This window comes from Pipistrellus kuhlii, unplaced genomic scaffold (assembly GCF_014108245.1).
Source record: "Pipistrellus kuhlii isolate mPipKuh1 unplaced genomic scaffold, mPipKuh1.p scaffold_m20_p_6, whole genome shotgun sequence".
NCBI classification, from domain to species: domain Eukaryota; kingdom Metazoa; phylum Chordata; class Mammalia; order Chiroptera; family Vespertilionidae; genus Pipistrellus; species Pipistrellus kuhlii.
The window spans coordinates 55,264,179-55,290,788 of record NW_023425562.1 but is presented as its reverse complement, the minus strand read 5'-3'; the positions used below and the strand labels follow the sequence as shown (position 1 = coordinate 55,290,788).

General features: G+C 50.3%; 1 protein-coding gene across 1 annotated transcript; it reads right to left on the bottom strand.

The window, feature by feature from the left end:
• Positions 1 to 8,904: 8,904 nt before the first annotated feature.
• On the bottom strand, positions 8,905 to 10,742 carry SOX12 (SRY-box transcription factor 12). Its single transcript, XM_036419236.2, is given in 2 exon segments — positions 8,905 to 9,932; positions 9,935 to 10,742. Coding segments are annotated over 2 exon segments (960 nt in total). The 5' UTR covers positions 10,328 to 10,742; the 3' UTR covers positions 8,905 to 9,365.
• Between the last annotated feature and the right edge of the window lie 15,868 nt (positions 10,743 to 26,610).

The window sequence follows — 26,610 nt, the reverse complement described above, 5'->3', positions numbered from 1 at the left end:
CAATTATAAGGTCAGAAAATAGAATGGTTTTTGCCAGGGGCTGGGGGGAAGGGGAAAGGATGAGTTTTTTTTATTGTTCAGAGTTTCAGTTTTGCAAGATAAAGAGTTCTGAAGATGGATGGTGGTGATGGTTGCACACCATGGATTACTTGCCACTGATCTCTGTACTTAAAAATGGTTAAGGTGCTAAACGTCATGTTATGTGTATTTTCCACAAGTTTTAAGCATCAAAATATTAAAAGAAGGAAGAGGAGAAAAAGAAGATCATCCTAAGGTTCTCGAAGTTTATAGGCAGGAAGTGGCAGGAAAATGCTGCAGGCCTCCCAGGATCACAGGCAGCTCTGGGTCTGGCTGCCTTCCAGTCCATCCCTCACTCTTTCCCTGCTCAGGCTGCATTTCCCAGCCACCCTTGTCAGCGGGCATTCAGCTGAGCTCAGCCAAGAGGAAGAGGCAGGATAGGAGGTTGACAAGAAAAAGGGAGAAGCCACAATTTTTCTGCCCTACTTCCTAAGCTTCTCTAGATCGCATGATACAGCCACCTCATCTGAAATAGTGGCCCCTCCTCACACTTCATCCCCTTCACCACATGACATTATTATATACTAGTGGCCTGATGTACAAAATTCATGCATGGAGGGCAGTGTCCCTCTGCCTGGCCTGCACCCTCTCCAATCTGGGACCCCTCAGGGGACGTCTGACTGCCAGGCCCTTTTGGGATCGGGCCTAAACCAGCAGTCGGACATCCCTCTCGCAATCTGGGACTGCTGGCTCCTAACTGCTCACCTGCCTGCCTGCCTGATTGCCCCTAACCACTTTGCCTGATGGCCTGCTTGCCTCCAACTGCCCCCCTGCCGGCCTTCTTTTTTCTTTTTTAATATATTTTATTGATTTTTTTTTTTACAGAGAGGAAGAGAGAGGGATAGAGTGTCAGAAACATGGATGAGAAAGAATCATTGATCAGCTGCCTCCTGCACACCCCCTACTGGGGATGTGCCCGCAACCAAGGTACATGCCCTTGACCGGAATCGAACCCAGGACCTTTCAGTCCGCAGGCTGATGCTCTATCCACTGAGCCAAGCCAGCCTTCTTGCCCCCAACTGCCCCCCCTGCCAACCTGATTGCCCCCAACTCCCCCCCCCCCACTGGCCTGCTTGCCCCCAACTGGGCCCCCCTGCCGGCCTGCTCACCCCAACTGCTCCTCCCCCCCCCCCCGCCCCGCCAACTTGATCACCCCCAACTTCCCTCCCCTCCTGGCCTGATCACCCCTAACCTCCTCTGCCTTGGCCCCACCACCATGGCTTTATTCAGAAGAACATCTGGAAGGTCTCCCGATCTAATTAGCATATTATCCTTTTATTAGTATAGATATTTAAGTGTTGATATGTTGTGTGTTTCCATTCACTAGCATGTAAAGCTTCATAAAGGCAAAGACTATGCCTGTTTTGCTCACTGAAGAATTCCCCATCCTTAAGACAGTGCCTGGCACAGAGCAGGCACTCAGTAAAGATTTCTTGAAAGAGTGAATAAATGTAGCAGTTGAATAAAATACACCCAAGAGAAGGGGGAGAGCCCTAAGGAACACCTGACAGGTATTCATCTCTGCGTTAAAAGCAGAGAGGTCAGGTAACTGAAGTCACACAGTCAGTCCTTCAATGACCTCAAACCCAGACTTCTTTCCATTCTGGCTTGGCATCCAGGTTTTCTAAACAGATCCTTCGTGTAAGATATTTTTTGGATAGAAGAAGCAGAACTTGACATTCATTTAGTTAACAGGAAATCCTGAAAACAACTTAGAGTGAACAATTAAGTTGCTAAGAAACCTCTGAGAATTGGGGAGAGGGTTGGAATTCATTGCTAGGCAACCTGGGAAAAGCTAGACAGGCAGGTTTGGCGATAAACACCTCCCCCCCCCCCCCCCCCTCATCTTTCATCGTCTCCTACAATGCCAGGCTGGGGTGCTCTCAGAGACCTCCAGGCCAACCACCCACCTGCACAGGTGGAGACACCAAGGCTCCAAAAGGCAATGTGATCGGCCCAACGTCGCTCCAATCTCTCAACAGAGACAAATGGCATGGGAGGCCATGGTCATGCAGAGTGGCCTGGCGTGGCTGAGGCAGAGTGTTAGAGCAGAGATGGTAGCTGAAGAAGAGTCTATAAAACACACTGCAAAAGGCCCTGGCCGCCAGGTCAAGAACTTTAGCCATTCCCCTGCAGGTGGTGAATGTAGCAGGGAGCCACCGAGAGGTTTTCCATGATGGTCAGATTTGTGTTTTCAAAACACCCCTTGGGGTTGAAACTCTGGAGAAAGTCCAAATGCCTTCAAGGGCCTTCATGCTCTTGCCAGTCTATCTCCTCTCTCCCAACCACCCCTCCAGCTGCAGCCAACTCCTTCCCACGTCAGCCTCTCTGGGTGAGTCTTCCCACTTGCCTCTACTGGTGTCTGGAAGGCTTGTTTCCTTCATCTGAATCGCCTCAGCCTATTGTTCTAGTTATCACTGCTGCCTCCAAGCTCAGTGGTGTGAATAACCGCCCTTCGTTATGCTCATGAGCACTGTGGGTCGGGGACTGGAACAGGGCAAGAGGGGGTGGCTTTTCTCTGCTCCAGGACGGCTGAGCCCCAGGGGGGAGGGCTGCAGCGGCAGGGAGCGACCTGAGCGACGGGGCCGACGGGGCGGAAACACCAGAAGGCTTCCTCGCCTACACGCCTGGCCCCCGAGCAGGTGCCTGCGTTCCCAGAGCACCTTCACGGGGGCTCCCCCTGAGTCTTGGGCTCCTTCCCCACATGATGGCCTTAGGGTCACTGGCTTCTCACATGGGAGTCGGGTAGGACCGAACCTTGGAAACGTACAGCATCGTTCCACTGTGTGCTATTGGGTACCAGTGGCTCACAAAGGCCAGCCCAGATTCAAGGGGAAGGACATTCAGGGAAGGAATGTCAACGAACGTGTAGCCATATTCTAAAACCACAGCCTACTGAGGTCTCACAGTTTCAACATCCTGGAGGGGAAAAAATATGTATTTTTAAAAAATGTTTTTATTGTTTTTTTTTACAGAGAGGAAGGGAAAGGAATAGAGAGTTAGAAACATGGATGAGAGAGAAACATCGATCCTGCACCCTCCCCACTGGGGGTGTGCCCGCAACCAAGGCACATGCCCCTGACCGGAATCGAACCTGGGACCCTTGAGTCCACAGGCCAACACTCTATCCACTGAGCCAAACCAATTAGGGCAATATCTATTTTTTTTTAATTAAAAAAATATATCCCGGAGGAGGTGACCTAACCATACTCTGTCCCATGTCTGGACTAAGTGCCTCCTCTGCGTTCCCCCAGCCCCGCTGTCCATCTTCACCAGTGCATTCCTATCCCTGTTTATTATGTATCTTCCTCCTCCTCCTCCTCAGATCTGTCTTTCTCACCTTTGTGTGTCCAGAGTCTGGCATAAGTGACCCCTTAACAAATGTCTGCTGGAGCGGTGAGCGAGCGAGAGGTTGAATGGCCCCCGGCACAGAGTCATTCCTCCCTCGTGAAATTTACATATTAACTGGAAAGACAGACACCCAAAACCTGTATGTTCATCCCAATAAATTTAATCTAAAAAACAATTGGGAAGGTACAAAATAAAAACTATATGTGATAAATGCTATTAAGAAAAACAAAGCAAAGGAGATATCATAAGGGGTGCTGGTGATACTTTGTTGGGGGAGACCTTTTTGAGGTAATGACATTGGAGCTGAGACGTGAAGGAAGTGAGGGAGTGTGTCATGTAAGTATTTTGGAGAAGAGCATTTCAAGCGGAGTGAACAGCACAGACAAAGGGCCTGAGGCGGGTGGGTGTGTGCTTGGCAGTTTTGAGGAACAGCAAGGAAGTCAGTATGGCTAGGGCATGGTGAGAAAAGGAAAAGGCAGCTGGAAATAAGTACCAGGGTGAGCCACAGCCAGATCCCATAGGGCTTTAGGGGGCATGCTGAGGACTTTGGCTTTGAGCCTGAATGAGAAGGAGACCCTGAGAGAGTGCTGAGCAGAGGGAGGACATGGTCTGATTCATAGTTTAACCAGATCCCTTTCGCTGATGCGTGGACAATGAGACCGTGAACAGGGCAGAGGAGAAGGCAGAGTCCAGTGAGGAGGTCAGCACAGGATCCAGAGACGATGGGAGCCAGGAGCAGGAGGTGGCCGTGAAAGGGGAGAAGTGCTAGCACACGGGACACGTTCTGAAGGAAGGGAAGGGATCTGACACCGTGAGAAAAAGGAGCCAAGAGACGGAGAGGTTTTGGGCCTTTATGTGATGTTTGAAGATGTGGGTGGGACGAGGGAGCAGGCTTGGGAGCTTGTGGAAACAAAACCTTACTTTCAGACATGCCAAGTTTGGGGGACCAAGTAGACACCCCAGTGGAGATAACAAGAAGGCAGCCAGACAGACAAGTCTGGAAATAATGGGATGGAGATACAAACCTGAGAACCCACAGTTGAGATAAGCAGAATTCTCCGATGGCCCCCAAGATCCCCACCTGCTGCTGTGCATGCAGGACACGAGCTCTCCTTCCCAGAGTGGGCGAGACCAGAGCGCACCATAACCGTCAGCCTGGTGATCAGCTTAAAACAGCAAAGGTGAAGGGATTCTGCAGATGTGGCTCAGGTCCCAAATTAGTTGATTTCTAATTCATCAAAAGGGCTATTTTTCTCGGTGGCGTGATTGAATAAAGCAGGTCCTTTAAAAGGGAGCCTTCCTGGAGTCAAGTGACTGGGCGCTGAGAAAGACTCCTGCTGACATTGGAAAAGAAGCTGCCATGCAGAGAGAAGGCCTGTGGAGAAAGAAACTCTGAGCACCGGCTCTTAGGAACCAGGTGCGAGCCAGGAAGACAGGGACCCCATTCTTAGACACAAGGAACTGAATTCTGGAATTCTGCCCACCAGCACGTGAGTTGGGAAGAGAAGCTGAGCTCCGGAAAGGAAGGCAGCCCAGCCAACACCTTCCCTGCAGCCTCGGGAGGTTCTGAGCAGAGAACCGAGCCGCGGCCTAGCTGGCCTCCTGGCAAACAAGCACGTTGTTTTAGCTGCTAAACTTCGGCAGTTTGTTCTGTAGCAATAGATAACCCACAAATCGGCGTTCAGTGCCTTTAAGCCTTGGAACCAAGATGGCTCAAAGAACGAGGGCAAGGGGCCTGAGTCAGTGACTGCATGAATGCAGTGAGCATGGAGTCGGACACACCCCCAACTGCTTCCTACTCCTTCCAGCCACTAGGTGTCCCCAGAGCCCACACAAGCAGACCTCCCCCCACCTTTCCCAGGTCAGAATCCATTTCCTTCTCAAATGGAAGGAACCAAATAATACATGGTCTCGCCTCTATTCCTATCCCATCTCCTCCGCTTTACATATGAGGAAACAGGCCTGCCAAGGGAAGAGCCTGGCCCAAGGTTGACGCACTGCAAACAGCCAAGCATTTTACCCTCCCCACCCCCCTCCTCCCTGAGGATTCTGAAGGGCAAAGAGACTGATGACCGCCCCTTCTCAGCTCTGACCAGGAGAGGGGGTTCACATGAGCATGACATCAGCAGAGGGCTCCGGAGTGAGTGCCTTGTGGGCTGAGGCCGGAGGGTCTATGGGATGCCTCCTGGAAAGGGTACAAGCCCAAGGTTGGGGCCGTGTTGGTGGTGAGGTGAATAGACTCCTCCTGACACCAACTCCCAGGGGGTTGGCGGGATCAGAGGTGCCTGGCCAGGGATGCTGAGCCAGCTACGGGATGTCCTTTGTCCAGCCCCTCGCATCCTCCATGGCAGACTGGGTTCTCCAGAAACAGACACGGAGACTGGATTTGGAGTGCAAAATATTTATTAGAGATAAGCACCTGTGAAAAGAAAAGGGGGCGGGGGGGGGCAGGATTGGGTATAGGAAATCAAATGGCACTGCAGGCCTAGCAAAGCCTGCCCCACCGGGGAGGGGCCTTGGAGGAGTGTGGGGGAGGGGCAGCACAAGTACCGTCTGCCAGCGTCTGTCCCACCCTGAACCGAGAGGGCCCGGCAGTCATGGCTGATCTCACTCAGACGCCAGACACAGGCAGCCCTGGGTGAATGGCACTCTGCAACCGGAGCGGACCCTCAAAGAGCTGACCAGATTTCCCACAGCTGGGGAAGTCCTTCCTGGAAAGAGTTATGGGGGACACCTGTCTGTCTCCCACAGTTCCTTAGCTCTTTCTTATAGGACCTGGGGGGTGGGGTATCTTGTTTCCAATCACAGAAGCCGAGAAACTGTCCCTGTAATTTCTGCACGGCCCCGGACCACCTTTCTGCACACACCCAGCCCTCCCAAACGGTGCTCTGGCCCCCCTTCGTATCACCTATGGGTACCCCAGTCCCCAAACACCCTCTAAATAAGGCCTGCTCCCTCGGCTTTGTCCAACCTTGGGAATTCACAGGACCTGGGAGGGGAATAAACTAAGGCGCAGGGGTGTCCGGGGACAAAAGAATTTTGAAAGCCTTGGTCTGTTTCCAAAACACACGGTGAGACGCTCAAGGGCAGGAATCATCTTGCTTGCTCTTTTCTTTACTCATTTGATAAATTTATGCATTAGGCAATTATGTGCCAGGCCCTGAGACCAGCACCACCACTCCAGGCTCCGAGCCCTGGGCAGTTTCAAACAGGAAGAGGCGGCACCCTGAGGTAATACAGAGACCCACCCAAGGTTCGGAGCCCTGGCTCTGGTCTTGGTTGCTCCTCACCATTCTGGCCCATTTCACCCTCAGAAGCAGGTACTGCCATCGCCGCCCACCCCCCCACCCCCCCATTACACACAAGGGAAGAAGTGTCAGGGTCAAGCGAACTTGCTCAAGGTCACACAGGGAGTGGAGCCAGGCGTTGAGCCCAACGCCGCTCCTCAATCCTCATTAAGATCAGGGTCAAAGGGGCCCCCCTGGACCAGGTGTGTCTCACACATTTCATTTGCTCCACAAGGATTTGAAAAGAGAGGAGTCAGCTCTCATTTTGAAATGGAGATCATCACAGAAACAGCCGCTCTCCACTTTGTCTTGAAAAACCTAGCCATCTGGCCACGGTGGGCTGCAATCCCTGTACAGGGGCCCCTGGCAGGAGCTGAGCAGCCTCCTCTCCCCGCAGCGGGCCACGAAGCCCACGCCCACCCAGACTCTCCTTCGTTTGTTAGCGGCCCAGCCCCTGCAGGGATGAGCTCGCCATCCTTCATGAAGACCAGGGCGTCCTGAGATAGAGGGAGACAGAGGCTGGAGGGGCCCGGTGCCTTGGCCTGGACCCCCCACCCCCACCCCCTGCCTAGCTCTTCCTGGATGGTGCCAAATCAAAAGACTTCAATCCGGCAAACTGTTTGGGACGGTTGAGGAAAGGCACAGACATGTAGAACCACTGGGCGAGGTAGGGGCAAATACACTTTATTCAGTCCTGGCATCAGACTGGCATCAAGTCCTGCTGTGGGTGCCAGTGCCCCAGATGGGAGGGATCCCTCCCCTCAGCTACTAGACTAGTTCTCCAAGACCACAGACAATGACATTCTTCACTCACATGACGTTTTCTGGGGTTTTTCATTGTCTTTTTGTTGTTGTTTTACTTAAAAAAAAGAAAGAGAAAGAGAGAGAGAGAGAGAGAGAGCGCGCGAGAAAAGGCCCAGAGCCGGAGCACCAAGCGTAAAGGAGGCAGCTGGTGGCTTTGTCAGCGACGGGAACGCGTGGGGCAGAGACCAGCAGAGACCCTGGGCAGGGGTCCCGGAGGACTCTGGGACCGTTTGTTCCTGAGATTTGTGTGTGTGAATGAGAGTGTGTGCACACCTGGGAGGTGGACACACGCCGGTGAGATACAGGTAGTGAGGGCAAGGGGGGTCGGGGGAGGCCGGAGGGGCGGGGCTTGAGCCAAGAATTGGAGTCACAGGGGTCACATCAGGGGCAGGGTCCCGAAGGCACCCGAGAAACTGGACACAACTTCCTCCTACAGCAGCTCTATCCCTATTTTTTTTTTTCACGGAAAAACGGACGCGCCCAGGGCACCCCTCCACTGCTCTGAGCGCCCTTCAGTCTTACTGGTCCAGTCCATGGTCTCTCTCAAGTCCGCTGCTTACAGGCGAGGCTCTTCTTGCCACTCCATCCGCTATCATGCCTCAGTCTAGCCCCTAGCAGCTTCGTGCCTCCGTTTCTCCCACCGAATGCGATCGCTGTGGGCACAGAGGAGCTTGGGTGACAGGACGGGGCTGTGGGCTTGAGGAGGAGCCCAGGCTGGGGGTGCGCCCTGGGGTGACAGGGCACTGCCGGGGGAGAGGAGGGGAGCAGCAGGGACCCTGCCCCCAAACAGCTCGGTATGTGTCCTGGTTCTGAGTTTCCTTGGTAGGTAGGCAGCCCCTTTTGTCTCCTGGTGAGTTTCCAGAAAGAGACCCTCCCCCCAATCCCCAGGTAGGAGGATTTTAAGAGAGGTTTCTGGAAACCAAAATAGGCTGTAGAGGCATTCAAGCGGTCGGTATATGTGTGTGTGTGGGAGGGGTGGGAGGGGAGGGGGGCGGGGGGAGGTTGCATGTGGGTCTGGGCGACCCCGTAAGCGAAAGGGGGATGGGCTATGCCACTCGGGGCAGTTCCAAGTTCCCAAACCAACACTTGGGGACCGGCGGGTCCCTCTCTCCCCCTTCTGGGTGCTCCTCCCATTAAGGCAGCGGCGCCCCGTCGGGTTGAAAGGAAGCCGCAGGCAGCTCCCGAATCAAAGTGTCTCCCAGGAGAGAGCTCCGCGCCCGCCCCGCCGCTCCCCGGCGCCGGGCAGAGGGACCAGCCCCCTCCTCCCAGGAAGCACTAGGCATGCGCGGGCAGGGGGTGGGCCCCGCGCTCCGGGGAGCGGGGAGCGCCCTCCCCCCACAGGGGAGGGGAGGGGAGGGGAGGGGAGGGGAGGGGGAAAGGGAGGGGCCGGAGGAGGCGCGGGGCCGCCGGCGCCCCCTCCACCGGGAGAGGGGGCGGGCCGGGCCGGGCCGGGAGGAGGCGGAGGGATCCCAGAGCGAGGGCGGGGGCGTGTCCTCCGGCCGCGAGGAAGGGCAAGTGCATGGTGGGGGAGGGGCGCAGGTTCGTCGGGAAGGACGGGGGTGTGTCGGAGGGGGGCTGGCTGCTGGTGGCTGTGCAGGAGGGGGCCGGGCGGGGAGGGAGGGGCTTGAGTGTCGGGGGGAAGGGTGGGTGGGGGCTGGGCTCTCTTGGGGTGTGTCTGCGGGGGGGAGGGGCACGTCTGGATTCGAGGGGGGATGGGCACGGCTAGGGGGGGGAGGCTGCGTGGGAGTTGGGGTGCCAGCCTCGGCCTCCGAGGGGACCCCAATACCTGATTCCTGTATGTAAACAGCTGGTTTGGGGGGCTTGCGCGCCCCGCTGACGGTGGGCTCAGTAGGTGAAAACCAGGTCGGCGATGCTAGACGGGCGCCAGTCCCCCGCGATCATCTCGGTCACCTCGGGGGTGCAGTAGTCCGGGAACTCGAAGTGCGACGTGCCCGAGGGGGGCTGCAGGTCCGGGTCGCGGTCCAGGGCGCTGCAGTCCAGGCCGGCGGGGCACGGGGGCAGTTTGGACAGAAAGCCCAGCGTCTCCTCCCCCGCCGTGGCCACCGTCTCCTCCTCGCCGTCCTCCGCCGCCGCCGCCGCCGCGGCCTCCTCCTCCTCCTCCTCGGGCTCCTCGTCCTCCGACGGGTTCGGGGAGGCGGTGGTGACAGCCGCCCCCTCGCCCGACGGGCCCTGGGCGCGCTCGGCCGGCCCCCGGGCGGCCCGCCCCGCCGGGACCATCCTCCACAGCTCCCGCCCGGGGGTCTCCACCAGGCGCACCTCCAGCAGCTCCTCGTCGTCGTCCTCGTCGTCCTCCTCGGCCGCCGCCGCGCCGCCCCCCAGGGGCCCGCCCGCCGCGCGGCGGCTCCCGCGGCCCGGCAGCTGCGGCCCGGGCTTGAGCCGGCCGCCGCCGCACCGCCGCCGCCGCCGGGGGGGCGGGGCCGCGCCTTGGCGGGCGCCCCCTTGCTCTTTTTGCGCGGCCGGTACTTGTAGTCCGGGTAGTCCGCCATGTGCTTGAGGCGCAGCCGCTCCGCCTCCCGCACGAACGGGATCTTCTCCGAGTCCTGCAGCAGCTGCCAGCGGCGGCCCAGGCGCTTGGAGATCTCGGCGTTGTGCATGTCGGGCCACTGGTGCATGATCTTCCGCCGCTCGTGCTGCGACCACACCATGAACGCGTTCATCGGCCTCTTGATGTGCCCGCTCGGGGTCTTGCACCAGCCGGGCTCGCGCGCCCCCTCTTCGGCCGGCCCGGGCCCCGGGGGCGGCGGCCCGCCGTCCCGCTTGGCCCGCGCGCCCCGTTGCTGCACCATCGCGCCTGGGCCCGGGGCCGCTAGACGCCGCCGCCGGGGGCCGTCCGCATCCTCCGCGGCGGAGGTGGGGGAGGAGGCAGCAGCGAGCGGCGGAGGGGCGGCCCCGCCCCACCACTCGGCCCGGCCCCCGCGAGCTGAGGAGCTAGGAGCTGGGCGCTCGGGCCCAACGGACGGCGGGGGGCGGGGGGGAGGTCAGCGGCTCGGTCTCAGGCGGGCTCGGCGCGCCCCCGCCGCCCCCCGCAAGTGGCGCCCGGCTGCACGCCGCACATTGTTTTGCGGGGGCGGAGGAATGGGACCCCCCGGGCCCCCGCAGGCTCTCCCGGCAGCCTCCCGCTCCGCCGCGGCCCGCGCGCGCCGCTCCCCGCCCCGCCGCCTGCCAGTGTCTTTCTCCCCGCGCGGCCCCGCCGGCGCGCGCACCGCCTCCCCTCCCCCTCGCCGTCTGCGGGCCGCTGCGGCGCGCGCGGGGCCGCCCCGTGTAAACACCGAGGTGCCCGCCTGGGCTGCGGCCGGGCACGCCCTGCGCTCGGGCGGCGCGTCACCCGTTGCTGGGCAGAGAACCCGGCATTTGCATCTCCCAATCGCTGGCTGCCAGTGCGGGGCGGGACTGGGCGGTCTCGCGGCTAGGATTGGGGGTGTCGGATGAGATCGGTTTCTTTTCTTAGATTGGGGGCTGGGGGGGAGAGGGCGCGCCGATTGTGGTTCCGAAAGCTTGTCGTCCCCCCCCCCCCCGCCCGCCCCGCCATGCCTTTAAAATGTTAGCTTATTCGAGGACACCTGCTGCCAGGTAGGACCTCCGCCCTCTCCTCTTTAGGGGCGTCTTTTTGGACCGTCCCAGAACCGAATGTTGGGAAGCCTGGCTTAGAAAAGCTCCTGAAGGGAGCAGACTCATCGCGCCATAGATGGAGTCCCTGCCAAGCACAGACACCGTCCAGCCACTCAGGGGCTTCTGGACCCAATGAACCCTTCCCTATTTCTTATCTTGTTCGAGGCGCCAGTGTATCCGGAGAAAGAAGGGAATGTTACGCTCACTCGATGTACGGACACTGAGGATGTGTGCACTGGGGCTGGAAACCTAGGCGCGCGTCTTTGCTGCTCCGCGCACAAGGGCCCGGGGCACCTCGCCCACCGTCCTGATCCTGAGCCGGGGGGGGGAGGCTTCCCGCTTTTCACCGTCCTCGGCTGGGGTTCGAGGGTGTGTGGGTGCCCGATCCCCAGGTCGCAGCACCCATCGCAGCCCTCCTGCTGCGGGGATGAGGGCGCGCCGCACATCGGCGGTCCGGCCTGGAGCGCGTGCACAGGGGCGGGGCCGGGCCGCGGGGCGGGGCTGGGACGCACGCTCAGGGCGCGTGGCGGGGAGGGGCTGCGCGCTCCCCGCTCCCCACGTGTGCGCCCGCGCGGGCACTGCGGGGTGTGTGCGAACCCCGGGGGAGGTCACCTTCATGGCGCCCCGCACCTGGGCGAGGAGACAAGGCGTTGAGGCCCAGCCCCTCGGGATCCGTTGCTGGAAGGGGTGGGCATTAGGGGCTCCAACATGGCATTCTGCTGGGGCGGAGTGGGTGGGCACCGTCCGCTTGTCTCCGGCAATAGACCTCACCCTCCACTCGGGGGGTTGGGGCTGAGAGCCCAGCCCGAGGGTGTGGGGCGTGGAGGAGGGGTTGCTGTGCCGAAGCTGGGGGAGACGAAGAGGGCGGGGTGATGCTCTGGGTGCCCTGTAGGGAAATTAAAGCATCGCGCGCGGGAGGGGTGACTCTTAAAGGCACAGGACACTCCAAAGGAGAAGGGCCTGCTCGCTACCAAATGCTTCCTCCGCAGACTTACTGGAGGACGATGAAGTCATGCTATTCCCGAGTTTGAACATTCACAAAGGCAGCCTGGCCGGTTCAGTACTCAGTGGAGTCAGAATTACTGTATTCATATCTTGGAAAATGGGAGGAAAGCAGTTTCTCTCCTAAGGTTGTTTTACAAATGAAGTGGGATAATGAATGTAAATACAAGCACATCCCTGCCTGACCCCGAGTAAAAGTATCAAAGAGTGATCATGGGGAAAATAAAAGCTTTACATTTTTTTCTAACACTTTTCCCATTTAATATTAATTTTATTTTTAAATGACATGATGGATACAGCCATCTTTTAAATGCTCAGGGCTTCTGAAATGCCTTTTTCTGGTCCTGTAGCTGCTATTATTATTATTATTATTATTATTATTATTATTTATAATCTTACTGGCCTTCTGGATGTTCCTCAAAGACAGAAGGTTTGGGCCCACTGTAAATGGTCTTTGTACACACTGTCTCCTCTGCCCAGACAATTTTTCACTCCTCTCATGGCTGGACCATCTCATTGTAGCCTCCGTTTAAATAGGACTGTCCAGAGAGGCCTGTCCTGACCACTTTCTATGTGGTCTCCTTTCTCTTCTTACTTTTTAAAATGTTTTTCTTACATATTCTCTAGCTTTATCAAAGTATCATGCTCTATGCAATATTCTGGTATTTCCTGCCAGAACTGGTTTGGCTCAGTGGTAGAGTGTCGGTCTGCAGACTGAAAGGTCCCAGGTTCAATTCCGGTCAAGGGCATGTACATTGGTTGCGGGCACATCCCCGGTGGGAGGTGTGCAAGAGGCAGCTGGTTGGTGTTTCTCTGTCATCGACGTTTCTAGCTCTCTATCTCTCTCCCTTCCTCTCTGTAAAAAATCAATAAAAATATATATAAAAACATATTCTGGTATTTCTTTTCACACTCATTATTATAGTGCTAAAATTAATCTACATTTAAGAGAGGGGAAAAGAGATGGAAACATCAATGATGAGAATCACTTATCAGCTGCCTTCTATATGGCCCCTACTGGGCATTGGGCCTACAACCTGGGCATGTGCCTTTGACCAGAATCAAACCTGGAACCCTTCCGTCCACAGCCAAACTGATTAGGGCATGTTTTACTATATTAAATTTTCAGTGCAAAAGGTTTAAGTGGTTGCATGAAATGAGAGAATTGAAGCAAGTCAAGTTCTGGGTTCTTCAGCTTCATAATCGCTGTGCTATCATTGTTTATTTGGAATCTATTGTTTAAACACAGACATATGTTGTACCAAAGGGTCTGGAGACACAAGTGGTCAGGAAAAAAGCTATAACAATTCCAGATTGTTCTAGACTGAGTCTCAAAACCAATACATGTAGTTTTGTCTGATTTGGCATGTGATAGGAGCTGATTGAGTTAAGGAGTGCTCTGAATTAACTTCCTTGAAGAATATATGTTTGGTAGTGTATAAGTAATTTAAATATTCTGATTTAATTTTGTCTCTGACATGGTTTAGAATTATGGGCACTTGTTGATAATAAATGCAGATTGGCCCTGGCTGGTTGGAGCATAGGCCAGTGCACTGAAGAGTCTTGTTTGATTCCCAGTCAAGGGCACCTACTTGAGTTGCAGGTTCAACCCCCACCCCGACCAGGGCAAGTGTTGGAGGCAGCCAATTGATGTATCAGAGACACATAGATATCTCTCTCTCTCTCTCTCTCTCCACCCTCTCCTCCATTCTCCCTCCTCCACCCACCCACCCCCAACTCTCCCACTTTCTGTAAAAGTCAGTGGAAAAAAATGTCCTTGGGTGAGGTTTAACAACAACAACAACAAAAACAGATGGGCTCTCCATCAGTTTTTTTTATTGTTTTAAATTGTCTGCAGACACAGCCCCACTTGGTATGCCATGGCAGAGCTAAGCTCCATGAAATCCGAGGACCCACCTGATTTCCACTGTCACCATTGTGTCCCCGATACTCAGCAGAGTTTGGCACAACACAGACTCTGAATATCTGTACAACGAAGGGAGGAAGGAGTCGCTCAAGTACTATTCACCCACCCCAACTGTCTAGCTCCAGACATCAGTCTGCAAACTGGCATGGCCCTTAAGGACATTCATAATAAAGAACCAGAACAATCAGAACAAGATAAGTAGTTTTTGATTCATGATTCATCTAAATGTCTTTAAAAATTCGGAGATAATGATCACATGGAACTGTGTGTGTGTGTACTATGGGGCTCTTTATCCAATAATAGTATAGAATTAGACATGTGGTTCTTGAGCACTTAAATATGGCTAATGCACATTGAAATGTGTTGTACAAAATTCTCACCACTTTTCAAAGGCAGCATAAAATGTAAATATCACATTAATATTTTTTTCTGTTCATTATATGTTGAGATACTACTATTTGGACATATTGGGTTGAATAAAATATGTTAAAATGAATTTCACTTGTTTTCTTTTTTTGCCTTTTTAAATATGGCTTCCTGGAAAATTTTAAATTGTACCTATGGCTTGCATTATATTTCTAATAGATAGTATTGATATAGAAGATGGAGGTCTTTACCTGGCCAAATAAAAATTTGGCAATCCTTTTGTCCATTCCCAAACTTTAAAACATGTTATTTTTCGGAGTTGGAAGAGGATTATTATTATTTTTTAAATATATTTTATTGACTTTTTACAGAGAGGAAGAGAGAGGGATAGAGAGTTAGAAAAATCGATGAGAGAGAATCATCGATCAGCTACCTCCTGCACACCCCCCACCGGGGATGTGTCCACAACCAAGGTACCTGCCCTTGACCGGAATCGAACCTGGGACCCTGGTTCGATTCTGCAGGCCGAAGCTCTATCCACTGAACCAAACTGGTTTCGGCGGAAGAGGATTATTTTTAACTTTTTTGTGAAGTCTCAAAGTCTCAAAAACCCTGACGGAATGCTGGGCTGCCAATCCATGAGACACAGTTTGGTACTCAGAGAAGTGTGAGGCAGAGAGGGGAGACCAGAACTGGAGGCACATTCACAGAGAGAGGAAGACAGCATCAGTCTTTTTAGCAGCATCAGCATGATTGGTGGAACTGGTGCATAATCAGATTGGGAGAAGGAAAGGGCGGTGACTAGATGGGAGAGAGAACTTTATCTGGATGGTGGGTCCCATCTGGTGATTCTGAAATCACACCCCATTGGTTCATGTCTACATCTCCTGGAGTACAATCCTTAGCCCCCACCATCTGACTCTGAAATTCATTAGACTTTTCTCTTTGGGGGTGACCATATAATTTACCATAGAAGAGGACACTGATAGTAATGATGCTGGAACAACAGAAATAAACTGAGACTGTCTGGGTAAAGGGGAAAGTCATCCTCACATTATTGATTAAACTAGCGGATTCTCATCATTCTCAGAAGTCAAGAATGGAAATACTAGGCAGGGCTGTAAACAGTCAAAGCAACCAGGATATTAAGTCAAACTTTGTTTCATGTTGTAAGTCTTTAGGGAGTTTTTTTTTTTTTTTTGTTTTTTATCTCATTTGCCTCAGTTTCTTCGACTGCAAAATTAAAAGAGCATAATAAGTCAGGACATGGGACGTGGTAAAGGTATAATGAGTGGTAGTATAACAAGAGCAACAACAAAAATACTCTATTATGTGTCTTCTATTTAAAGAGAGAAAAAGAGAGAGAGAGAGCGCCTTAGCCAGTTTTGCTCAGTGGATAGAGCTTCGGCCTGCAGAATCGAACCAGGGTCCCAGGTTCGATTCTGGCCAAGGGCACATGCCTGGGTTGCGGGCCCGATCCCCAGTAGAGGGTGTGCAGGAGACAGTTGATCAATGATTCTCTCGCATCATTGATGTTTCTATCTCTATCCTTCTCCCTTCCTCTCTGAAATCAATAAATATAATTTTAAAATAAATAAATAAAAATAAAGCATAAGATATGTGATAAATATGGATTAGTACATATACATATATTTCTTTGTTCTGTTAGTTTAGGTTTCAAAGAAACAACACCCCAACAATGAGCACACTTAGTGCTCAGATCTTGGTTTCTAATGTCATTCTCCAGTAGGAGGAATCGGGGCTGAATTCCATTGAGAAATGGCTGATTCTAGGACTGGGGCAGGAGATATGTAAGATGAGCCTGGGGCATCATATAGTGCCAGAAAGTAAGAGAATGCTCAGGAATGACAACAAAAAGAAAAAACATACAAATACGGGGGTATGTCAAAAGGACACAGGAGCCAAGTAAAAGAGCTCACAAGGCCAAAGTTGGAACAATTTTTTGTGTTTTGTTTTTTTTAAATTATTATTATTGACTAGAGGGAATTGGGCCTAAACAGGCAGTCAGACATCCCTCTCACAATCCAGGACTGCTAGCTCCCAACTGCTTGCCTGCCTGCCTTCCTGATTGCCCCTAACCACTTCTGCCTGCCAGCCTGATCACCCCCTAACCGCTCCCCTGCCAGCCCAGTTGTCCATAACTGCTCTCCCCTGCCAGCCTGGTGACCCCTAACTGCCCTCCTCTGCCAGCCTCATTGCCCTAACTGCTTTCCCCTGCTGGTCTGCCCCCCCTCCCCCAACTGCTCTCCCCTGTAGGCCTGGTCCCCCAACTGCTTTCCTTTGCAGACTTGATCCACCCCTAACTGCCCTCCCTTGCAGGCCTGGTCCCTCCCAACTGCCCTCCCCTGCTGGCCATCTTGTGGTGGTCATCTTGTGTCCACATGGGGCAGCCATCTTGTGTGGAGTGACAGTCAATTTGCACATTACTCTTTTATTAGATAGGATTTTAGAGAGAAAGGGAGAAGGAGAGAGAGATAGAAATATCAATGATGAAAGAGAATCACTGATTGGCTGCCTTCTGCAACCTGGTGGAATCAAATCCAGGACCCTTCAGTCTGCAGGCCAGTGCTTTATCCACTAAGCCAAACTGGCTAAGGCCAAAGCTGGAACAATTTGAGCAACAAAATTTGGTACTGAGTTATAACCTAAAGCGTGAAATAAATACCTATGAGTCCATAGTGACATAAATAAAGAACTGAATAAATAGAGGAAAAGACAAATCTTAAGTGTGGGCTAAACATCATCACTTCCTTCCAAAGAGGACAGCATGAAAAGGGGTGAAAGAAAAGAACAGTGGAGAAACCTGACAAATACTGCCTTAGCCAAGTGACCAAGGTCAACGCCAACAGGGATACAGCCAGGAGGAACCTCCGGAGACATGAGATCAACACAATGTGGCATATGGATGGGGTCCTGGGGTAGAAAAAGAACATTAAGTAAAGAAATCTGAATGGCCCTAACCGGTTTGGCTCAGTGGGTAGAGCATCGGCCTGAGGATTCAAGGGTCCCAGGTTTGATTCCAGTCAAGGGCATGTACCTTAGTTGCAGGCACATACCTGGTAGGGGGTGTGCAGGAGGCAGCAGATCGATGTTTCTAACTCTCTATCCCTCTCCCTTCCTCTCTGTAAAAAATCAGTACAATATATTTTTTTAAAAAGAAATCTGAATAAACTATGAACTTTTGTTAATGCCAATCTATCAATATTGATTTACTGATTGTAATTAATGTAAAATGTTAATAATGGAAAAAAAGGAATGGATGGAAGATCTAAGAACCTCATATTATCTTTTTAGTGTTTCTGTAAATCTAAAAATGTTCTAAATGGCACAAGGCTTTATAAAAAAAAAAAGACATTTAATATAGCTATACTTTAGAACATCAAAGCCATTACACGGCCTACCTTAAAAATGGAGTTTCTTCAATGAATTAAGAGAAATATTCATTTATCCTACAGTTTTAATATGCTTTGAATCCAGGGGTTAAATTGTCCAATAAAAGTTAGCTACCAATTACATAGGTCAATGTCTCATGAACTCAGCATCTTCAATTTGTATGTATTTGAAATACAAACAAGAAAAGATGACTAGTCCTTTGATTATTTTAAATTAAATGAAAAAAACCTATAATGAAAGAAATCCACAGGACAGATACGGATTGCCTAAATTTCATTGCCTAAAATTGCTTTAATAGAGAATGACATATATTGTGTAATTGGAAGTTTTGTTCTCCTTACATAAAACACCAGCCAAAGATTATTCAAGGTACAACTGACAGAGGCGTTACTGCTGGTTTCTTCTAATTTGGAGAATTCTCCTTTTAAAAAAAAAAAAAAAAAAAAAATCGAATCTGTTGCTACTTTGAAGCTAGAGGGAAAGCAGGGTCGAAGCTCATTGGTGATGTCTGTGGGCCGAGGGCGGGCTCTAAGCTAAGGGACATGCCCATTGGTGGGCTGCCCCGCAGCCGCAGGGCGGGGGCGCCCGGGATGGAGCTGGGAGCCGGGGATGGAGCGCGGAGGCCATTGGCTGCGTCGCTGGAGGATGGTGTAATGGACCGCCAAGGCCCGTGCAGCCCGTTTCCACGGCAACGGAGTCTTGAAAGAGCCACTCAGATTTCGGCGCTCGCCCCTAACTCCCCCTTCCGGAGGGGGCAGGGCAGCCTGGATGCGAGGGCCGGTGCAGGATGCGTGGGGGCTGGGAGTTAAGGGGACAGGGCCTTCTTCAAACCAATCCAGCCAAGTCACATTTGAACCAGGTTCGGGGAACCCGGCCTGCATGGACACTGGAAAAAAGAGCCAAACAGGCATAAAGAAGAAAAAAGAAAAATGACATATTATTCCATCTTTTACTGCCCTTTGCACTGGTAACACTTCCTCTGTGGATGAGCACAAAGCCTGGCATAGAGTAGTAATGGAATACTCCATGGGAGGGAGACAAAAAGGAAGAAAAGGGGAGGAGGAGGGAAAGGAGGGAGGGCCCAGGATGCGGGCAACGTGGCGTGAGACAAAGTGCCCGCCCCCTTGGGCGGGAAGTCCATGGACAGACCCCGGCCTTGGCTGTGGGGGATGGAAGGAGCGAGGGGTCGCCTGTGCACCGCAAGGAGGGCGGCGGCGGCACCCAGGATCGTGGCTCTAGGTACTGGGGAGACCTGGCTCCATTGTAAGCCTCCCTGGGCTCACGTTCCCGCTAGCTCTGCCACGTACCCGCTGCCAGGGCTTCAGCGCTCCGCATCCCAGGGTCTTTGTGTTTGGGGAGAAACAGACAGTACCTGCTTCATGGAGTGGGTGTCAGAACTGAGCTCAGAAAATACATGTCAAGTTCTTAATACGATGCCTCAAACAGTAAGCACGCCCTCACGAGTAGCTATTATCACAATGGAAGAAGGGGTAGGATTTGACTCTGTGGGGAGAAGAGGGAGGTTATCGTTGGTGTGGGTTAGGAGGGAGGAACAGTGTGGAAACCCTACAAAAGGTACCGGTTTGGATGTCATGTCGTATAGAAAAGCATGGGAGAGGATAGCCAGGATGCAGGAAGGAAAAAATAACCATGATAGCTACTGTTTACTGAGGACCTGACCCTCTACCAAACCCTTTGCATGAATTAATTGTTTCATTTCATTTTTTTCAGCAGCTCTGATGAGGCAGTTGCCATTAAACCCATTTAAAAAATATATATATATATTTTTTTTCTGGTAAGAAAACAGGCCTGGAGAGGTTATGTGGCTTCGAAATGATACAACCAAACAGGCCAGGGACAAGGGTACAAGCGGCGTCCCACATACTGTATGTCTCCAAATAGAAGTTGTGTATCAATCTACAGCAATGTGTTAAGTGAAATACGTTCTGTTCTCCTCCTTGACGAACATACCTTCATAACAACCTGGAAGGCCAGGTTCAAATTAGATTTCTGGACCAGAATGTGTTGACCTGAAACCGGACAACAGATGGGTCTGGTTGGCCTGCCACTGTCTGAGCCAATTAAGCAGAGGCAGCGTTGAATCAGGGGTGAGCGTTTATTTCAGTAATGCCAGCAGAAAGGGAGAGCACCAGGTTATTCATGAAAACCTGCTCTGCACACACACCTCCCCCATAAATCAGCTGTTTGGATGAGGCAGAAGGACAAAGCTTACATGGGGAAGTAGGCAAACGGAATAGGATGGGCATAACGATTACAGATTGCAGGCAATGTGGGTAGGAGGGTTGCAAAGAGCTAAAATAAGGTTAATATTTCCATGATAATAGGCAGTTCTTGGATGAGAACGAACCACATATCAAGGTAAACTCCCAGATCCCAGCCAGATCATAATATGCTTTCTTTAATCAGAACAAAACAATCGTGGTTAACAGAGCATGATTAACATTTCTCACAATTACGTTTAGCTGGTCCTCAGTATTCTATTTCTGCCCCTAACAAGCCCAGGAGAGCTACCCTCTGGGTCTTGCATCCAACCCTTTGTCTGCACTTCCCATCCCATCAGTGAGGGCCGTCATGTCCAAGCTGTCTTGCAAACAGCGACTTTGAGACCTAAGCCTCAGGTCCATCTGGTGGTGCAGTTTGCCCTCAGCTGAGAGACCCAGGAATGAGGCTCACGGTAGGTAGGCAGTTGTCTTGTGTCTCTGGGTAGGCAGTTGCGCTGTGCCTACAAAATCCTCCCCCTGTCCCCTGAGGAGAGTTACTGGGGACTCAGGGCAGGGGCTACTCTTGATAGGTAGCGGTAAGGGCGTGTTGAACACAGGCATTCAGAATCCAGGAGCCTGGTGCTCACCTCTGTGCCTCTTAGTGCCAGTGGACATCCAAGCTAAATTTCAGGGATGTTCCCTCAGAGAACTAGGGGGCTGGGGGATGTGCCTGACCTCCCAGGCTGAAGGGAGCCTTACCAAAGGCGAGAAGACTGAAGGAGTGAATTAACTTTTTTAAAAGAATGGATAAGTTCTTCTGTATGGAGTTAGTGATGACTGTGCTTAAGGGTATTATTAAAGGACTAGTAGCCTACTCAGGTAGCTCAATTGCTCAGAGCATCTTCCTGATACACCAAGGTTGTGGGTTCAATCCCTGGTCAGGGCACATACAAGAATCAATCAATGAATGCATAAATAAGTGGGACAACAAAAATAAATGTCTCTCTCCCCTTCCTCTCTCTCTCTCAAATCAATAACTAGAAAAAAAATTTTTTAAAGGAAAAGTAGACACGTCATGTTCTGTAACCTCAGCTATGTAATTCTAGATCATTCATGCCCTAAATATTTATCAGGCTTTCACTATGTGCCAGGCACAGTCCTAAATGCCGGAGCTACAGCCAAGAGCAAAGAAGTCATGATTCTTGCCCTCTCTCTCAAAGCTCAAAACTGAGAGACAGAGGTAGACATTAATCAAACCATGGCGTAAACAAACTCTAACCCTGACAGTAACCTGAACTGATGGAAGGAGAGGGGGACGTAAGAGAGCAGGTCTGGTCTAGGAGATGAGGGAAGGCTGCATTTAGGAAGTGGCATTAGAACCGAGCATCAGGGTAGGGAAGGGTTAACCACATGTCGGGAGGGTGAATTCCTGGAATGACTAGCAGGAACCCAGCGAGGGTTGGGGGGTGAGACTGAGGAGGCAGGCCTGGTGGGCCCCAGGGAGGACCCAGAGTCTTTGAAGGTCTTCAAGCTGGGGAGTAAGTGATCACATTTCATTGTGAGGATTGTTTTTTCGGATTGAAGGAAACCAAGCTTTGAAGCAGGGGGACCAGAGTTTGTGGCTGTAGTTGGAGTATTAAACGTTCCCATTAACGTTTCTTATTTTTAAACAGAGAGGAATGGATTCCTGTCTTTGCAGAGCCTACAGGAATTTCTTTGAAGTCTTGTGTTGTGCTTTGCATTGATTTTTGTTACCAATCTTTTGGGGGGCCAGAGAAAACATATGAAATAGTTAAAACAAAAACAAAATTAAAAAGCAAAATAAAAACCACAGGGATTTGCCATGGAAAATAAGTTTTCCTTCAACCCCAAACCCCAAATATGTAGATCTTCTCAGAAGCTACAACAGTTAATAGTTTCATTAATAGCCTTCCAGAGTTATTTGTACATAAATAGGCATATATATTTATTCCATCATTATACATGTAATACATGTATAAATAACATTGAACGCTTTACATCTTATGATTTTGTCAAGTATACCTCAATAAAACTGGAAGGTAAAATTAAAATGTAAATAATAATATACCATATCTTGCTTTGTTCACTTTAAAAATGTATCTTAGAGCTCATCTGGCTGGCATGGATCAGTGGTTGAGTGTCTAGGTTGCAGGCCTGATCCCCAATAAGAGGCATGCTGGAGGCAATCAATGATTCTCTCTCATCAATTGATGTTTCTATTTCTCTCTCTCTCTCTCTGAAATCAATCAATAATATATATTTAAAAATTTGTCTTAGAGATTATTTCATATTAATACATAATATAATTGTTCCTTTTAATAGCAGCATAGTGTTCCACAGACTGACTAGCTCCCTGTTGCTAGACAATCAGATTGCTTCCAGTCTTTGGTACCCAAAGTAATGCTTCAGTGAACATCCTGGTACATTGATCTTTGTTCACAGGTCCAAGTTTAGCTATAAATGGCTGCTGTGTTAAAAGGTTATGTGAATTTAAAATTTTTATACAGTGCCAAATTGCTTTTCCAAAGATGTTACTCCATGTTTTATTTAAAATGCTGCAAATTGCCGAAACCAGTTTGGCTCAGTGGTAGAGTGTCGGTCTGCGGACTCAAGGGTCCCGGGTTCAATTCCCGTCAAGGGCATGTACATTGGTTGCGGGCACATCCCGGGTAGGGGGTGTGCAAGAGGCAGCTGGTTGATGTTTCTCTCTCATCGATGTTTCTAGCTCTCTCTCTCTCTTCCTTCCTCTCTGTAAGAAAATCAATAAAATATATTTTAAAAATAACAAAATGCTGCTAATTTTCCATTTTCTATAATATATCTGTGTGTATTTTCTTTTAATTTTCTGTGTATTTTCATGAAACCTGTCTTCCCCAAATATTCTTAGTTACACTGACAAGCCAGCAAATAGTGCTGTACGGATGGATCCATTGGCTTTTGCACATGCCTGGTACACGCTCAGGGAATGCCACTTTCAACTTGGTATGATGTGACCACTCCTTACTCCACACACTGAACTCCTCTGGCTGAGTTACCTGCACTGACAGGAAGAGATGCAGTCGGCACTCGGCTGAGCATGAGGTCCCAAAGGAGCCCAGAAGCCTCCTGTAAAAGGAGTTGAATTGACTAAAATTAGGACGATTAATTGTTCCTGAGTCTGACTCCTGCTCCCATCATTCTGCTCTACAAGGCCCTCGCCAATAACCTCCACATTACTCCATCCAATGGGCACTCTGGAATTCTTTGACATTTCTCAGTCAGTTTTACTTGGCCTCTTGCAGCACTCAATACTTAATTTCTGCCACTTGTAACTCTTCTCCTGTTTATAAGTCTTTACACTTCTGTTTTCCTTCTCCCTTTCTGGCTGTCCCTTATTAGTTTGTTACAATACCCTTTTCCATCAGGGAAAACTCCCACATAGAGTTGCTTAAAGCACAATCCAAGTTGCTATAATTTTTCTTCCCTCTGCTTTTTCTCATGACCCATTAGGAGATTGTAAAATCAATTTAATGGGTCATATAAGTATTTATTAAACATTGAAGCAATAGAATAAATAACATCAGGGTACCCAGCCAGAGCGGCTCCCTTGGTTAGACATCAGTCCTCTCTCTTGCACCGAAAGGTTGCTAGTTTGATTCCCAGTCAGGGTACATTCCAGGGTTGATCTTACATAAATATTTCACTCACCTGCTCCTCTGCTCCTCCTCCTCTAAGCATGTTCTGGGGTTAGGATTTAAAAAAAAAAAAATCAGGGTGCACTATCCACAGGGTATTTTATATATATATATATATATATATATATATATATATATATATATATATATATATATATCAAGGGTGGGGACCTTTTTTTTCTGCCAAGGGCCATTTGGATTTATAACATAATTCACAGGCCATACAAAATTATTAACTTAAAAATTAGCTGGCTATATTTGGTCAAACATTTCATTAACTTACCTTGGCAGGGCCAGAACAAATTATTTCTTGAGCCTTATATGGCCCATGGGCAAGATGTTCCCCCCCACTTATATAGTTTACATATTTTTTATATAACACACACACACACACACACACACACATGCACACACGTGCATACATGTCTTTGATGGCTGCAATGTAAAAAGTACATATTAATGTGAGGTGTAAATAAAGAGTGTGAAAGCTTCATATATGTTTATTTCTCAAGCCGAGTACTTTCCTTAGAATTTAAGACGGTGCATATTGAATCACCTATTCCACGCCTTCTCTTAGACATCCTCTATGGAGACCTCACACTCAACACAAACTCAAGGCTTTCATCCCAATCTTGGTATTTTCTCCTTTGTTCTGAATTTCAGGAAATGGTCCCACCATCGTTCCAATTGCAGAAGTGGGAGACCTGGGAGTCCATTGTGGTACTTACCCCTTCCCAGCCCATGTCCATCTTGTTGACTTAAGTGTCTAAATATATCTTTATCCTGACTGCTTTTCTCTATCTGCATCACCCAGGTCCAATTTACCCGTATCTCTCTCTCATCTGGGTAAACTGGGCATCTTTCTCCTTGGGCTCCCCTTGGGCCCACCCATTCTCTACAATGTCTCCTGAGTGGTACTTAACAAACACAGCCCTGATCATGGCACTGCCTTGTTAAAAATCCTTCAGTGGCTTCTCATCATTCCTAGACTCAAAATCTAGGTCTCTTCCCCCCCCCCCCCTTTCCCAAACCCCTTCCCCCAGGCAGCCACTTCTTTGCTTCTCTCTTCTCCTAAAGTCCAAGGGCTCTCTCCTCCTCCTCCTCCTCCAGGCAGCCACTTCTTTGCTTCTCTCTTCTCCTAAAGTCCAAGGGCTCTCTCCTCCTCCTCCTCCTCCTCCAGGCAGCCACTTCTTTGCTTCTCTCTTCTCCTAAAGTCCAAGGGCTCTCTCCTCCTCCTCCTCCTCCCCCTCCCCCTCCTCCTCCTTTTTTTTTTTTTTTTTTTTTTTTTGCCTCTATAACTTGTTCCCTGCGTTCACTCATACAGCTCAGCTGGCTCATTTATTTAAAAAATTAAAAAAATTAAAATTAAAAAAAAAATCTGAACATGGCTGACCAGAACCCGTGTAAAATCTCCAGCCTTAATTTCTACCATCATCTCCCTCCCCGCCTCTGTATCCTAGCCACACTGGCTGGGCTGGATAAGGTTGGTTGGCAGACAGCATCCATTCCCACTGTGTTTGTGTGCCTTCCTGTGCTACACGTATGTGCTACGTATTTCCAGACTTCTTTTCAGGTAGCGCTCCAGCGATGAGGCATACCATATTTTTCGGACCATAAGACGCACTTTTTTTCCCCCAGAAGTGGGGGGAAAAAGTCCCTGCGTCTTATGGTCCAAATATAGCCTACACATATACTTTAAAAAAAAAGTTTTTTTACTTGCCCGGCTCTGTGTGGTCTCTGTGTGCTTGCCCGGCTCTAAAATGGTTCTAAATACTGCTGTTTACTTTACAGGGTTGATTACATGTGTTTATGACTGTGATGTTGGGTTTTAATGCACATAAAATATTTTAGGACACTATTTGTTTCAGAATCTTTTTTTCTTCATTTCCCTTCTCTAAAAACTGGTGCGTCTTATGGTCCAGAGCGTCTTATGGTCCGAAAAATACGGTACTTGCATGAGATTCGGAGGGCAGAAGGAAGGCGGAAGTCACAGTGTTGGCTATTTTTGCTTGTAAGTTCTCGGGCTTCATGAACTTGACATTTCATTGTCCTGGCAGTAGCTTTCGGATCCTAGCATCCTGTCCTTGGGCAGCAGGTTCAGCAGTGAGTTCTCAAACTCGGCCTTTCCAGCGGTGAGCTCCTGGTTCCTTTCTGACTGTGAGGGCGGCAGCAGCTCCCCTGGCAGGTCAGTCTCTGTGGGTTCCAGGAGTTATTCCTAATACCCAGCCGGGGGCCATCACTCTCTTCACTAACCAGAGTGGTTTCTGTTTCTAAACCTGGACTCCCCTGGATTTCTAGATTTGTCCAGGGTCCTCCCATTACAGGGTTATACTTGTTATCCCCTTTGCCTAGGCCAGTGGTCGGCAGACTCATTAGTCCACAGAGCCAAATATCAACAGTACAACGATTGAAATTTCTTTTGAGAGCCACATTTTTAAAAATATATTTTTTATTGATTTTTTTACAGAGAGGAAGGGAAAGAGAGTTAGAAACATCAATGAGAGAGAAACATCGATCAGCTGCCTCCTGCACACCCCCACTGGGGATGTGCCTGCAACCAAGGTACATGCCCTTGACCGGAATCGAACTTGGGACCCTTCAATCCCCAGGCCTACACTCTATCCACTGAACCAAACCAGTTTTGGCAATGAGAGCCAAATTTTTTAAACTTAAACTTCTTCTAACGCCACTTCTTCAAAATAGACTCTCCAGGGCCGTGGTTGTTCTCCGGGATGTTATCCCTGACCCTTATTTCTTTGAATGAATTATCACAGTTTGTAAGTAATGTACCTATTTGTGTGACTCTGGAATTTGAGCCCCAGGGACTTGACTGT